Source organism: Bos indicus, chromosome 11 (assembly GCF_029378745.1).
Source record: "Bos indicus isolate NIAB-ARS_2022 breed Sahiwal x Tharparkar chromosome 11, NIAB-ARS_B.indTharparkar_mat_pri_1.0, whole genome shotgun sequence".
Classification (NCBI taxonomy): domain Eukaryota; kingdom Metazoa; phylum Chordata; class Mammalia; order Artiodactyla; family Bovidae; genus Bos; species Bos indicus.
This window is the reverse complement of record NC_091770.1, coordinates 98,239,238-98,253,794: the sequence shown is the minus strand read 5'-3', so window position 1 is coordinate 98,253,794 and position 14,557 is coordinate 98,239,238. Positions and strand designations below refer to the sequence as shown.

Below are 14,557 nucleotides of genomic sequence, written 5' to 3'. Positions count from 1 at the left end.
GCAGCCTGCCGGGGATGGAAAAGAGTTCTCCTGGGCACTGCGCCAGCGGGATGGGGACCACGGAGCTGGCGGGTGGTGAGAATGGCCCCCCCCTTTGCCTCAGTTCACATATATGTTCACTGTCGGTAGCCACGGGCCATGTGCTGTGTGAGGTGCAATTGATGAGGGAGGGGATGTCAGGAGGGAAGAAGGGCCCGAATGGAAGCCTGGCGGGGGAACCCACAGCCCCGCTCGGTAGGCAGTGGGGCGGCCAAAGAAGGGAGCAGTGGAAGATGAGACCACTAGGGACAGGGTGGCAGAAGGCCGCGAGGGCCAATCCGAGGGGCAAAGCCTCCATCCTTCCTGCTTGGAGAGGCCGTCCTTGCTCAGACAGCAGCAGGATGAGGAGGTGGCTGGGAGGCCTGGGGTCCGGGCCCAGGGTGACCAGACAGTAATGGTGGTGGTGGTGGGTGTATCCGAGGGGCGGGACTCCCGGCAAAGTCATTACATGGGGGAGCCTAGGGATCCACCCGGGAAGGGGATACAGGGACGTGACACACTTCCAGCCCCACGTAAAGGCTACTGGGAATTGGGGTCCAGGCAGAGGTTTCAGGGGGTGCGGGGGGCGGGATTTCTTCCAGAATGCTGTGGTGTCCTGTCTCCCCACCAGTGGCACAAAGGGGGCGCCAGCAGGAGGGAGTCAAGACGGGTTGGTTGCTGGGGGTGGACCCTGGGATAGCCCAGTTCAGAATCAGCAAGTAGGACTTTGATGGAAGATGTTGAGAGCAAGAGGCCTGGGGTCCAATCCTCAACCACCCCATGCTCTTACCTCCTCAGAATAGACCCAGCCGAGACAGGGCCACTCTTGGCCAAACTTAGCTTCCTGAAGCCACCTCATCATGGCCAGCTTTGCTCTGAAACCTTCACTGGCTTCCCACCATGGTCAGGACCAAGCCCACCTCCTAGTTGGGGGTTCAGGGCCCTCCCGTGAGCCCTTTTACCCGGGTACCCCTCCTTGGGGGAGGGGGCATCTCCCACCCGCTGCCAACCTCACATGCACTGCTTGAAGCAGCCACTCCAGCTGTTTCCTGCGGATGCTCTGCTGTCTGGCCAGGCCCGCCCGGGGCAGCTCCACACCCCAGCCCCATGTGCTGGACGCGTGGATCCAGCTGTGCACCTCAAAGAGTGGCCGCCTCAGATGTGTCCCCTGATGCCGGCGCACTGGAATTCTTTTTTAGCTAGAGTATTTTCAAATTTTTTTTTAATTGGTTTCATTCTGTATGGTTATATTTTAGGTATTTTTTTATGTTTTAAAATAACTTGACCTATACAAGCACGATGGGCTTCCCTGGTGTCTCAGATGGTAAAGAATCTGCCTGCAGTGCAGGAGGCCCAGGTTTGATCTCTGGGTCAGGAAGATACTCTGGAGAAGGAAGTGGCAACCCACTTCAGTACTGTTGCCTGGAGAAACCCACGGACACAGGAGCCTGGCAGACAATGAGGCATGATGTTGCAGAGTTGGATACAACTGAGCTACTAACACAACATACAAACACTGTAAGATAGAAAGCAAGGGGATCACCCAGTTCTGCTCCCTGGTGACAGTCTAATCTTCCAGATTTTTCTTCCATGTACCTTTTTCATTTCCCTCCTTCCCTTCCTTCCTTTTTCTCCTTCCCTCCTGCTTCCCTCCCTTCCTCCTGTCTTCTCTCTCTCTCTTTTTCTTTCTTTAGATTGTAGCTGGGAAAAAAAAAATCCTGAAACTTTAATATCTCAGCACTGGTGGAAAATCCATAGATCATATGCAAAGGAAATAATGAAAACAGGTGCCTAATATATTTTTTGTTCAGTCTGTAAGATTTCAAAAATTTTTTTATTGTGGTAAAAAAAAAAAAACCACATATGATTTACCACTTACCCTTTTTTAAGTGCACGGTTTAGTAGTAGTAAGTATATTTACATTGCGTTTTTTTCCATTGTGAAACAGACCCCAGAACTTTTTCATCTTGCATATCTGAAACTCTAAACCTATCAAACAACTGCTCTGAATTTCCCCTTCCCCTCCGCCCCTGGTAACCATCACTCTTTCTGTTTCTACGAATTTGACTGCTTGAGACCCTTTGTATAAATAGAATCATACAATATTTGTCTTTTTGTGACTGGCTTATTTCACTTAGCCTAATGTCCTCATGGAGAAGGCAATGGCACCCCACTCCAGTACTCTTGCTTGGAAAATCCCATGGACGGAGGAGCCTATTAGGCTGTAATCCATGGGGTCGCTAAGAGTCGGACATGACTGAGCGACTTCACTTTCACTTTTCACTTTCATGCATTGGAGAAGGAAATGGCAACCCACTCCAGTGTTCTTGCCTGGAGAATCCCAGGGACAGGGGAGCCTGGTGGGCTGCCGTCTCTGGGGTCGCACAGAGTCAGACACGACTGAAGTGACTTAGCATAGCATAGCAGTGTCCTCAAGGTACATCTATAGACGCTTGTTGTATTTAAGAAACGCGTTTCGAAGCCTTTAAGGCAGAAGTAAAGTCCTGCCTTCACTCAGGGGATCCCGTGCCCACCCTTGGTCTCTTTGTTTTGCTTTAGTTCATCAACTTTAAGATACCATTGATTTGATTATAAGACAGAGCTATTTCAGGGACTTCCCTGGTGGTTACGTGTCTGAGGCTCCGCGCTCCCAGTGCAGGGGGCCCGGGTTTGATCCCTGGTCGGGAAACTAGATCCCACCTGTTGCAACTAAGGGTTTGCATGCCACAGCCAAAGAGCAAAGATCCCATGGGCTGAAAATAAGACCCAGCAAAGCCAAATAAATATTAAAGAAAAAAAGTTGAAAAAACAGATACCATTGATTCAATTATAAGACAAAACATTTCAATGACTTCCCTGGTGGTCCAGTGGCTGACTCCACACTTCCAATGCAGGGCATCCAGGGTCGATCCCTGGCCAGGGAACTAGATCTCTCTTGCCACAATTCAGAGTTCACATGCAGTAGCTAAAGACCCTGTGTGTAGGAGCAAAGACAGAAGACCCCAGGTGCCACAACTAAGACCCGGCACAGCCTAATAAATAAATATTAAACAAAACCAATTGCAGAGATGTTAAAATGGAGAAAAAAATTATAGGGCTAGATTTTATGCCACACACACACGTTTAGAATTATTTTCACTCAGGTGGGATAAGATCAATGCAGTTGGGCCCTTAGCCTCTTCCTCTTGCCCCCTAGCTGCATAGACCTCCAGCTTCCCTTCTTTCGCTGACTCTAGGGCGGTTGCCAGCTCCCCACCCTGACTGTCTGTACCATTGCCCCTCCTATCAGTTGGTCTGCACTGTACACCTTCTGTGCCCACTCGTGGGATTCCTAAGAGCAGAGAGTCACACAGATGATTGACATCAATTTGCTTTCCCCAAAGGTTGCGCCCATGCATACAACCACCTACAGCTTTTGAGAGGGCCTTTCAAACAATTTCTAGGGCAGACTCTCTGACCCACGACTCACCCCTCCCACAGAGGGGGAAACTAAAATCCCAACGAGTGAGAGCCTTGTCTGATGTCACAGGTGGCAGTGTTGGGATTAGACCCAAGCCTCCTGGTATCCAGGATGCTGTTGTTGCTAAAAAGAAGCCACCCATCTAAGGTGGCCTCACTCTCCTGAGAGTCTTACCCTCTCGCTTAAACACCTTCCATGGCTCCTTAGTGCCTGCAAGACAAGTTCCAGATTCAACCCACTCTACCATCTGGGGCTGCTGCCTTCAAGGTCGTGATATGGTCTAGCAGTCAAGTGCATGACTTCTGAAGCTACGTGGTCCTAGGCTCTCATCTCTGCTCTGCTACTTCATTGAGCAACTATTGCTGTGTCCCTGTCTCATGAAAAACTCTGGGTAAATACTTCGCTCTCTACCTGGGAACCCCAGGCAAGCTCTTTTACAGCTGTGACCCTCATTTTCCTTGTGTTTAAGGACTGCAGACGTGGTCTGAGTCCAGCGCTCTGCCCAGCACTTGGTGCCCAGTGAGCCTCATTAATGGGAGCTGTTCTTTGCATCAGAACTATCAGTCCCCATTTGTGCCCACAGCATTCTTAATGTCCCACATCCTCAAGCTGGCCTCACTGGGAATTGCCTGGCAGCTGCATGGGGACAGGGCTGTTTTTGTTTTTTAAATAATCTTCTACACTACCACTGGCTCAGATGGTAAAGAATCTGCCTGCCAAGCAGGAGATGCAGGTTTGATGCCTGGGTCAGGAAGATCCCCTGGAGAGGGGAATGGCAGCCCACTCCAGTGTTCTTACCTGGAAAATCCCATGGACAGAGGAGGCTGGCGGGCTACAGTCCCTGGGGTTAGAAAGAGTTGGACATGATTGAGCATGCACACACGCACGCAGCCACTGGCTGGGAGATGGATATGTGGGTGATCTTCAGAGTTCTGGGGAGTTACAGTCCCAGAGAAGCTCTTGAGGCCCCTTCCAACAGAGGAGGAGGAATTCTGGGTGGCTGTTGGCCCAGAGACTTCAGGGCAGGATCTGAGGAGGGGCTGGGGGCTTGTCTGGACAGCAAAGCCCCCAGAACACATACCTTGGTCCCCTCCACCCCGGTTCTGGCCTCTCTCTCTGCCATGGATTTGCTGTGGGATTTTGTGCAAAGAGCCTCTCCTCTCTGGGCGTCAGCTTCCCCAGCAGTCATAGAAGAAGTCTGGTCCGGTCCCCCTGGAGTGATGCAGGTACAGTGGAAGTAACAGAGGAATGAAAACCCCTCGGGAAGCTGCACAGTGCCACCTGGGGGTGCATGGCCTGGCTTCCCACCAGGGCTCCGCTCCGGTCCAGCGCCCCCTCCCTTCCCGGTCCGTTCTCCCTGCCTCCCTCCCTCCCTCCCTCCCTCCCTGCCATCACAGAGCGCTGGCTCCCGGCATGCCGCGCGCCGCTGACAGCCTTATAAATAGTCTCCTTTGCGGCGGCTGGCGAGGACAGGGAGGGCACGCACTGGCCCCTGTGCCCACCCTCACCCTTCCCCCAGGTCAGTGTGTGCCCGTGTGTGTGCTTGTGCACGTGTGTTAGGGCGGGGGGCGCCCCTGCCGGGAGTGGGGAAGCTACACGCACCTGGGGGAATTGTGTGTCTGTGCGTGTCGGGGTCTCCTCAGGCTTCGTAAGGCTGTGTTCGTATCCCAGCTTGTGATCTGTAAGTATCTGCCTGGCGGTATTCCCCAGGCTCTGCACTAGATGTCTGTGCCACACTGTGTGTGTCCTGGGGATGGGTGTGTGTATGTGTGTGTTGCTGTCCCTCCTGGCCTCCGTGACAGTCACCCCTTTGTCCCGCTGGCACTCCTGGGGCTCCAGGTCCCTGCCCTTGGCCCGTCTCAGCTGGGGACCTGGGAGGAGAGCTGTGACTGGGCTCCCTACCCTAGGACCTGGGAAGGGTTAGCCTAGGTGTAGGGAGGAGCTATCCTGGCATGTCATTTTGAGTGCTGGGGGGACAGGAAGCCCCCTGGATGTTTGGCCCCCTGCCCCAGCCTCCTGAAAGGGCAGGGGCTCAGAGGGACCCCTGAGCCAGTCCGTGGGGCCTTTCCTGAGTGCCATTCAGCTACCTACCTGGGACCCTCCAGCAGCAGCTGGACTAGGCTTGGGGACTCTCGCCCAGAGAGGGGACCCCAGCTGCCCAAGGTCACACAGCTGAGTGATAAGAGTTGGGACTTGAACCCTAGCCAGTTGCCAACCACTGAGAAGGCTGCTTCTGGTCAGGAGCTGGGAGGCCTGGCTCTTGCCCTAGTCTTGCCTTGTGATTGAGGTGAAGTCGCGGTCCCTTTGGGCCTCGGCCTTCTGGGCCCCTCAGCAGGCCACCCAGTCATGTGAGGAGTTGCCGTGGTCCTGACCTGGGGGCCTTATAAGGCCTGGGTGCTGAGGCCGTAACCCAACTCTGCCCTGGACCCTTGGCCTCTGTGAGGACTCCTCACAACCCAAGTTATTTTGGACCAAGAAGCGGCAGGTGCCAGCAGGGCAGAGGGGCTTAGGTTACCAGGAGGGGGTGGGGCGGGGTGGGGTCGGGGTCCAGGCCACTCCTCAGGGCGTCACCACAGGCTGTCCCTGGCCAGGAGGACCCTCTCCCTCCCCCACCAGCAGCGGAGGGCCACTGGCAGCTCTTAGCGTTCCTTCAGCACACTCAGCAGGAAAGAGGCTATAGCTCATACCCCATGGCGGGCAGGACGGTCAGCAAGCTGCTGAAGGACCTAGCAGATGCCAGGCTCAGGGCAGCAGAGAACATCGCCCCCAGTGTGACCCCAGCCAGGCCCTGGAGCAGATCTCTCCTCCTCCCCAAGCCTCACTTCCCTCCCAAGACGGCTGTGAGGATGGAGTGAGGCCCCAGTCCCATGCTCAGCCAGGGCCAGGCCCGGAGGCGTGGGACACCGGCCTGCAGTACAGCAGAGAGGCCCAGTACAGCGTGGTGTGTGCGATGCTGGAGGCCGGTCACCTGCCAGTGTGCGAGTGGAGGGCAGAGTCCAGGAAGGCTTCCTGAAGGAGGTGGGACCTGAACTGAGTCCTCAACAATAGCTCCTTGGGGGAGGGCATTCAGGTGTTGGGTGGAACATTAGCTGGGACCTGCAGGTGGGACACGATCGTGGTGAGTGAGGGAGCTTCAAGCAGCTCAAGCAGTGGCCCCCAGGGGAGAGTTCCCAAGGGGGCCAGATTGCTGGGCTCGGTCAGCTACGTTATGGTTTATTTGGGGGACGGAGGGGGCCTCAGGTGGAAGTCTTTCAAGCAGGCAAGGGTGTGGTTTGATGCTTGTCAGAGAAAATCCTGCAGGTTGCCTGGTGGGGTGTGGAGGTGGGGAGGCCCACGGGAGGCCGGGCAGTGGCCAGTTTCCCTGCTTGGAACAAGGAAGTGGCTGTGAGGACACAGACTGGAGGGAAGTTCTGGAGCGAGAGGGCTGGGACGTGCTTGTGTGGGGTGGAGGTGGGTGGGGAGAAGGGCGTTCATGCTGACCGGGGCCTCTGGCTGGGTGATAGAGTACGTGGCTTCGGATGATGTAAGGGCTGTTTAGAGGCTGGGGGTCTCTGGGCCTGTCCAGGGGCTGTGTTTTTGGGAGGCTGGGGAGAGAGGCCTGGGCTGGCTGGGCAGAGATGAGGGTCCAGGGCACCTGAGGCCAACAGTGAGAGGGCAGAGTAGGGGCACCGGGCAGGGGTCCCTGGCAGAAGGAATGCTGGCCCAGGCTTCGGGGTCAAAGGTTAAGGCAAAAAAGTCTGTGGTGGTTGCTGGGAGACTTGGGGAGGGCTGGGGGGTGAGGAGTGAAGAAGTGGGAGCCAAAGATGTGTCATGGCAACTCCAGAGAGACTGATGGGAAGGGGAGAGGGAGGGAGACCTCTGAACTGTGGCTGCAGAGGGGTGTGGTCCCAAGAGGCACTGGGCTTGATTGACAAGCTGAGGGGAAAATGGGGTGCAAGGTCCTCAGGCAGGGAGGGGGCAGGGGCCATGTCGGGGTGGAAGGTAGGCCTTCCACCCAACTCTGCTGCAGTACAGCAGAGAGGCCCAGTATAGCGTGGTGTGTGCGATGCTGGAGGCCGGTCACCTGCCAGTGTGGGAGCGGAGGCAGAGTCCAGAAAGGCTTCCTGAAGGAGGTGGGACCTGAACTGAGTCCTCAACAATAGCTTCTTGGGGAAGGGCATTCAGGTATTGGGTGCAACATTACAGGGGCGGGAGCCGGGGAACTCGCTCAGTTGAGAACTGTGCAGGTGTGGACCAAGTACAGACCCGCAGCTCTCTCCCCTCGGGCCTCTGTGTCCCTTTGAGCATCCTGGTCCAAACCCCTCCTAGATGAGGACACCTTCCCACCTCCCGGGCTTTCATCCTGCTCTGGGGAGCGTTGTCAAGGTGTTGGGCAGACGCAAACCCAGGGCCTGTTTTCCGGGACTTGGGAGGGAAACAGTTCAGCAGTTGCAGGAGCCGCTGTTTACGCCTCTGGCTGTCACCCTCACTGTTGGGTGGGCGGAAGGGGCTGCTGCCTGCCCTGCGTGAGACAGGTGAGGCAGTGGAGGCACCCCAAGGAAAGGTGACTTCGGTAATATCTCCCAGCCTCCCAGGCCTCCCCTGCCCCCAGCAGCCCCTCCATCCCCAGAAGACCAGGCCAGGGCCTGGCCCCCACCTTGGGAGGCTGCCGGGGTCAGAGGCTGGATGTCCAAGAAATCCCCCTCACTTGGCTGCCTGTGCCCTTGTCTTGCAGAGCGCTGACTCGGCTGCCCGGATCACAGCAGGATGGAAGGTATGGAAGCGCCTCTCCTTGCCCACTCACAGCCTGGGCCTCAGTGTGCCCATCTGTTAAAGGGGTGTGCTTTGGGGAGACATGCGGGGACGGTTTGGAGGTAGCTCTGGAGCTGCCAGAAGGACCTGTCTGGGGGCCTCCAGCATCTTTCTCAGGCCTCTTGGGCCTCTCGCTTGATGTACCAGCTCCAAGATTAATTTTAGAAGGAATGAGGCTTCCTTGAGGCTTCTCAGGGCCCCATAGCTCACCTCCTACACTGGTATTTATAGAGCTGAATCTCTGGCTCTTTCTGGAGGGGGGGCACAGCGCTAGTGAGGGAAGGCCTGCCCTGCAGAGAGGCCCCAAGTGTGCAAATGCCAAGGCAAATAAGGACACGCTCCTGCCCCTCTCCCGGACCGGTGGAGTTGAGTCTTCAGGGTGTCTTGGGCTCTCCTGGCTCCTGCGGGCTGGGTCCTGCAGGGAGACGTGGGCAGAGCGCCCGGCTGGCCCGCCTCCTGGCGACACCACCCATCCCATCCCTGGCACTGGGTCCTGGCCCAGGCGGCTCTTAAAGGAGCCCAGTGGGCCTGGCTGCTGCTGGCGCCTGAAGCTGGCAGTCATCCTTCTACCCCCAGGGCTCTGAACATAGGTGCCGCTGGGCTGTGTGGGCGCACCGCCCCCCCACCGCCACTCCCAGGCTTGTACCCTTTCACACGGCCACAGACGATGGAAGCCCATGGAAGTCATTCTAGCAGCTCCTCAAGACCCCTGGGAGCTCGCCTCCCCATTGGCACACAGAGCTCCTACTTCCCTGAGAAACGGAGAAGCCCGGGCAGCTTGGAAAGAGGCCCCCCCCGCCCCCCGCCCAGTCCCAGCAGGCGCCTGCCTCCAGGCCTCAGTCCCTTCTGTATGGTGGGGCTGCGGTCTGGTGGAGTTCTGAGGCAGAGGTTGAAACGCAAGCTCCCTCCCGCCCTCTCTAAGCAAGGGTTCCATGTGCCCACCACAGCCCTCTTCCCCAGCAACCGTCTCCAGGGCAACATATGTTGTGGTTGCCAACTCCACACTGGTACTGCCTAGGGGAGGCAGGCGATGGGCAGGCCCAGAGCCTGAGGGGGGAAGGCTGGGGGACACAGCAGACCGGGACCATGGGGGCCTGCTGCTCGGGGACAGACCCCCGCATCATGGAAGACTCTAGAGCCAGAGGTGACCCAGCGCCTTGGTCCAGCTGCCCACAGGGAGGGGCCGTGAGGGTGGGCGTCTGAGCCCCTGAGCGTCACCCTCACGGCCTGTGCGGAGCCCGTGACTTCCAGGCCTTGGTCCCTGCGGGTCTCTCCGCCTGGATCAGCCTCACCTCCCCGGCCTGTCCCGGTCTCTGCGTTTCCCTCGCCCCGTATCCCTCGCTCTGGGCTGACTCATTTGCCTCCCTGACGTGAACATGAGCGGTGTCCGTCCCTCTGCCTGGGGCTCAGCACAGGCCTGGGACCTCAGAGGTGCCTCTGGCTCCTTGTCCAGTGACTCACCAAGCTCCGCTCCCCTCTTCTCTCCCACAGAGAAGCTGAAGAAAACCAAGATCATCTTTGTGGTGGGTGAGTCCAAGGCAGGCGGGTGAGGCAGTGAGAAGGGCGCGGCTTCAAAGGCCTCCCGGTGGGAGTCTGGGCCTGGGGGGCACCCTGGGCTCTGCCCCCACCTCTCTGGGTGGCCCGGGCAGACACCCCGTCCCTGCAGGGGTCCTGTTTCTTGGGGCTTCTGAATGGGTGGGCGCTTGCAGGCGGGCCCGGCTCGGGGAAGGGCACCCAGTGTGAGAAGATTGTGCAGAAGTACGGCTACACCCACCTCTCCACCGGAGACCTCCTACGGGCCGAGGTCAGCTCGGGCTCGGCTAGGGGCAAGATGCTGTCAGAAATCATGGAGAAGGGGCAGCTGGTGCCACTGGTGAGTGGGCCCTGGCGGGGTGAGGGTTGGTGGGGGTGGTGGTGGCCCTGCGTGGACGCCAGCCAGCAAAGCCCATGACACACCGGCAGGGCTGACCATGACCTTCCCTGGCCCTGAACCCTCCTGAGAGTCCTCATTGCCGTTGGCATAAAATTCCTTCCAGAAGCTCCCAAGAGCCTCCAGGACCTGCCTGCCGACCCCCTTCAGCGCCCCTCCCCACACCCCCTAGTCTTTACCCCTGGCCCCAGCTCTCCACCCTCCTTGCACCCTGGCCTTTCTATCCCCTCACATTCATCACACTCCTTCCTGCCTGGAATGTTCCTTCTTCCTCAGCTTTCAGACTTTGCTGACTCCCTCAGATTTGGGCCAAGACCCGCCCCCCACTTTAGACTCCCACCCCCCACTTTAGACTCCCGCCCCTGCTTCTTTGCCAGTATATAGCCCATGTCATTCTTGGAAACTATAAATGAACTGTGTATTGGTCTGTCCCCTCAGCAGACTGTGAGTGTGCTGAGGACAGGGAAGGTCTACTTTGTTCAGAGCTGTGTCCTCAGGGCTCAGACAGGAGGCTGGAAGGAGGGGCCCAATCATATTATTGAGTGAATGAAGAAATGAATGGATGAATGAATGAATGGCCTGATCAATCAGTTAAGTATTCGCAATTCAGAGAAGGCTTCCTGGAGAGGGCAGCTTGTTTGGGAAATCTGTGTTAGGGCAGAGAGCATTTCTAACTGTGGGCTGGCTCGTGCAGAGGCTCGAGCGGAGCCTGGAGAAGAGGGGCTCATGACCCCCTCTTCTTTTGCTGCACCCCCAGGAGACAGTGCTGGACATGCTCCGAGACGCCATGGTGGCCAAGGTAGATACTTCCAAAGGCTTTCTGATCGACGGCTACCCCCGGGAGGTGCAGCAGGGGGAGGAGTTTGAGCGGAGGGTAAGTGCAACCTGGGGGTGCTGTGACACAGAGCGGGCAGGCAGGAGCTGCCGTGATGGGCAGTTTTGAGACGAGGGAGAGATAGACTGACCATCGGAGGGTGGCAGGGTGGGCAAGGAGGAAGCCCAGGATGACTCTTTGGAGGCCTTTCTGAAGTCTAGAGGAAAATGAGTAGAAGAGGAGGCAGCAGGCTGGGGAGTTCACAAACCTGGCCAAGGGTTCCCATTCAGCTGTTTGAGGCCTTGGGCCAATCATTCTGCCTGTGAACCTCCGTGTCTCCAACTGCAAAATGGGGACAGACAGTATCCTTGAAAAGTAGCATGGGGGTTAGAGAGAATGCACCTTCAAAAGTGGGGCTTGGCACCCCGTGAACACACAGTCAGAGGGGCAGGAAGCAGCATGGAAGGTCAGGGGGTGTGGGGAGAACAGAGTCTGTGGAGCAGGGCAACTCGGAGTACCGTGGGGAGGGAGGTGCAGGCCTGGCTGAGGTCTTGAATGCCATGGGGGGAGTCTAGTCCCCTTCCAGGCACCACAGGAAGTCTGGCTGGACAGAGACAGCCTTGAAGAGGAGGGCTCTGGGCTGCCTGGCATGAGTGCCCTCCAGGAGGATCTTCTCCAGGGTGGGAACACCTCACCCAAACACACACATGTACAGGTAGGTGACCACAGGTACATACAAGCACAGGTTCATGTACACACAAGTACCGACAGACACATGAGCACAAGGCAGAGGCGTGTGTACACACGTACAAATACACACAGATGTACTCAGGTATACACAGAGATTGTACACATGTACACACACACAGATGTACACACATACACACGCCTCTGATGTATGCCAGTATCTCTGACGTCACAGGCCATATGGGGAAACAGAGGAAACTGCGAGTTCTCAGGAGGAGGGCGAGGTCAGCAAGGGTGGATGGGGACTCAGGGGCGGTTGTCAGCAGCAGGGCCATATATGGGGAGGACCTGACATCTTAGGGGGCTGGGGTAGGACAGACTTCCATCTCCAGTGCCCATCTCTGTGAGACTGGGCCATCTTTGGGCTTCCACAGCTTTGAGCCTCACCCAGTAGGAATATACCATATTTTTTAAAAAAAATTTTTTTGGCTGCTCTAGGTCTTAGTTGCAACACACGGGATCTTTAACTGCAGCATTTGGGCTTTTATTTGCAGCTTATGGGTTCTAGTTCCCTGATCGGGGATCAAACCTGAGCCCCCTGCATCAGGAGTAAGGAGTCTTAGCCATTGGACCACCAGGAGTGTCCCAACACTGTATTTCTCGACCTCTAAGAGGCTGAAGGAGCTCAAGAAAGTGTCTATCCTGGCCTGGGACTCAGTTTCCCTATCTGTGAGATGGGGATTGGCTGGGCTTCCTTCGAGCTAGGAGGCCATGGATCCTGAAGTCCGATGCCAGGCAGCCCTGAGCATGTCCCGATGTACCAGCTTTGTGATGTCACTTCAGGCCGTGACAATCATGTCTAGAAAATGTGGTCAATGAAAGACCCCATCCTTTCTGGGGCTGTTGTGGGTGATATTGTGGGCGCTGGACTTGGCACAGGGCCCAGCTCCACTGTGTCCTCCAGCCTCTGGCCACCAGGGGGCGCCTGGGCCTCACTGGAGGAGGACTGGTCGACCTGGTCCTTCCAAACCTCCGCAGATGAAATGCTTGTTCCAATGACAGTGACCTTGTTGAGAACCCCCAGAGCTAAGCAGCCCCTCGCCCCTTCACTCAGCCCTTGTTCCTTTGTCAGGTTCGGTCAGCCCTGCAGATATAAGATGCATCTACCTGCCCTCAGGGGCTCCAGGCCTGCCTGGGAGAGGGATGTTAAGTAAATAACCAGAGGCAAGCCTTCCCAGGTAGCTCCATGGCTCTGCCTGCCAATGCAGGAGCTGCAAGAGATGAGGGTTCCATCCCTGGGTTGGGAAGATCCCTTGAAGGAGGCAATGACAACCCAACCCACTCCAGTATTCTTCCTGGGATCATCCCATGGACAGAGGAGCCTGGTAGGCTACAGTCCATGTGATTGCAGAGTCTGAAGCAACTGAGCACTCATGCACACACTCCTGAGACAAGCTCAAGGCAGAAGTAACGGGCACTGATTGCAAGAAAGTGAAAGAGCATGTTAGTCGCTCAGTCTTGTCCAACTCTTTGAGACCCCATGGACTATATAGCTCGCCAAGCTCCTCTGTCCATGGGATTCTCCAGGCAAGAATACTGGAGTGAGTTGCCATTTCCTTTTCCAGGGGATCTTCCCTACCCAGGGATCGAACCCGAGTCTCCTGCATTGCAGGCAGATTCTTTACTGTCTGAGCCACCAGGGAGAGCATCCCAGAGAGCTGGGGTCGTAGTTGGGGTGGGGGAGGGAGCATCTGAGAAGACTGCCCTAGAGGAATGAGATTTTAGCTCAAATCGGAAGGCGAGCCCTTGGTGTTGAGGGAAAGGGTTTCTGACTGAGGTTCCCAGAACGAGCAGAGACCTGGCGAGGAGGGGATGAGAGCCCGACCACAGCTAGTCATGTGGCCAAAGCCAGGACAGCAAAGGCATGAGGAGCATGAGATGAGGAGGGCAGGTCAGGTGAGCAGTTAGGACTTTCTCCTGAGGGCACTGGGGAGCCATGGAAGAAGTGTGAACAGGGGAGAGGCAGGGCAGATCGGTTTGAGCAAGCTTCCGCAGGCTGCCTTGGGGAAGGGCTGGAAGGAATGGGTGGGTTTCAGGTGGGCCTCAGAAGTGGAAAGTGGAGGAGAAGGTGGCCCCAGGGGGCAGGAATGGACCTGTAAACAGCACCCTGCCCGCAGATCGCACAGCCCACACTACTGCTGTATGTGGACGCCGGCCCTGAGACCATGACCAAGCGGCTCCTGAAGCGCGGAGAGACCAGCGGACGTGTGGACGACAACGAAGAGACCATCAAGAAGCGTCTGGAAACCTACTACAAGGCCACAGAGCCCGTCATCGCCTTCTACGAGAAACGCGGCATTGTTCGCAAGGTGCGGGTCCGAGAGAAAACCTGGGTCTTTGCCTGGCGTGGCCTCCAATTGCTGTCACCTTGGGACAGCCCTCCTGACTGGGCCTTGGTTTCCCTCACTGGTTGGACAAGAGGCTGCTGTCCACTGTGGCTGGGCTTGGGGAGCCTGGCTTGGCCTCTCAGGGGGGTCAGCCCCCTGCCTTGTGGGGTCCACCCAGCCCCCTCACCAAGCCCCGTAGGCCTCCTGCCCTCATGGCCCGTCTCCCTACAGGTCAACGCTGAAGGCTCTGTGGACAATGTCTTCTCCCAGGTCTGCACCCACCTGGACGCCCTCAAGTAGCCAAGCTGGAGCCCCCTCCCCAGCGAGAGCCCCGCCCCACCCTCGTCCTGACTCGAGGCCTTCCTGGCCTGAGCTCAGCGCCTCCACCCTGCCCGGCTGAGCACAGGCAGAGGAAGCCACTTTATCCTGTTTTCATGGACAGCCGAGCACTAAAGGAGTTTCCAAGGACA

General features: G+C 57.1%; 1 protein-coding gene across 2 annotated transcripts; it reads left to right on the top strand.

The window, feature by feature from the left end:
- Window positions 1-4,884: 4,884 nt before the first annotated feature.
- On the top strand, window positions 4,885-14,557 carry AK1 (adenylate kinase 1). 2 transcript variants are annotated; one of them, XM_070799302.1, is made up of 7 exons: window positions 4,885-4,997; window positions 8,193-8,231; window positions 9,761-9,796; window positions 9,979-10,142; window positions 10,957-11,073; window positions 13,878-14,069; window positions 14,319-14,557. In XM_070799302.1, exons 2-7 carry the CDS (start codon window positions 8,225-8,227, stop codon window positions 14,385-14,387), a joined length of 585 nt encoding a protein of 194 aa, XP_070655403.1. In that variant the 5' UTR covers window positions 4,885-4,997; window positions 8,193-8,224; the 3' UTR covers window positions 14,388-14,557. The 2 variants fall into 2 exon arrangements, with proteins under 2 accessions (XP_070655403.1, XP_070655402.1); XM_070799301.1 differs by lacking the exons at window positions 4,885-4,997; window positions 8,193-8,231 and adding an exon at window positions 9,331-9,413.

Excerpts from the sequence above, each read along its gene's own strand:
- AK1 (XM_070799301.1), top strand. The coding sequence starts at position 9,356 with ATGGGGGCCTGCTGCTCGGGGACAGACCCCCGCATCATGGAAGACTCT. Across the intron at positions 9,414-9,760 it reads GGAAGACTCTAGAGCCAGAG|AGAAGCTGAAGAAAACCAAG; the intron begins GTGACCCAGCGC and ends TCTCTCCCACAG. Across the intron at positions 11,074-13,877 it reads GGGAGGAGTTTGAGCGGAGG|ATCGCACAGCCCACACTACT; the intron begins GTAAGTGCAACC and ends CCCTGCCCGCAG.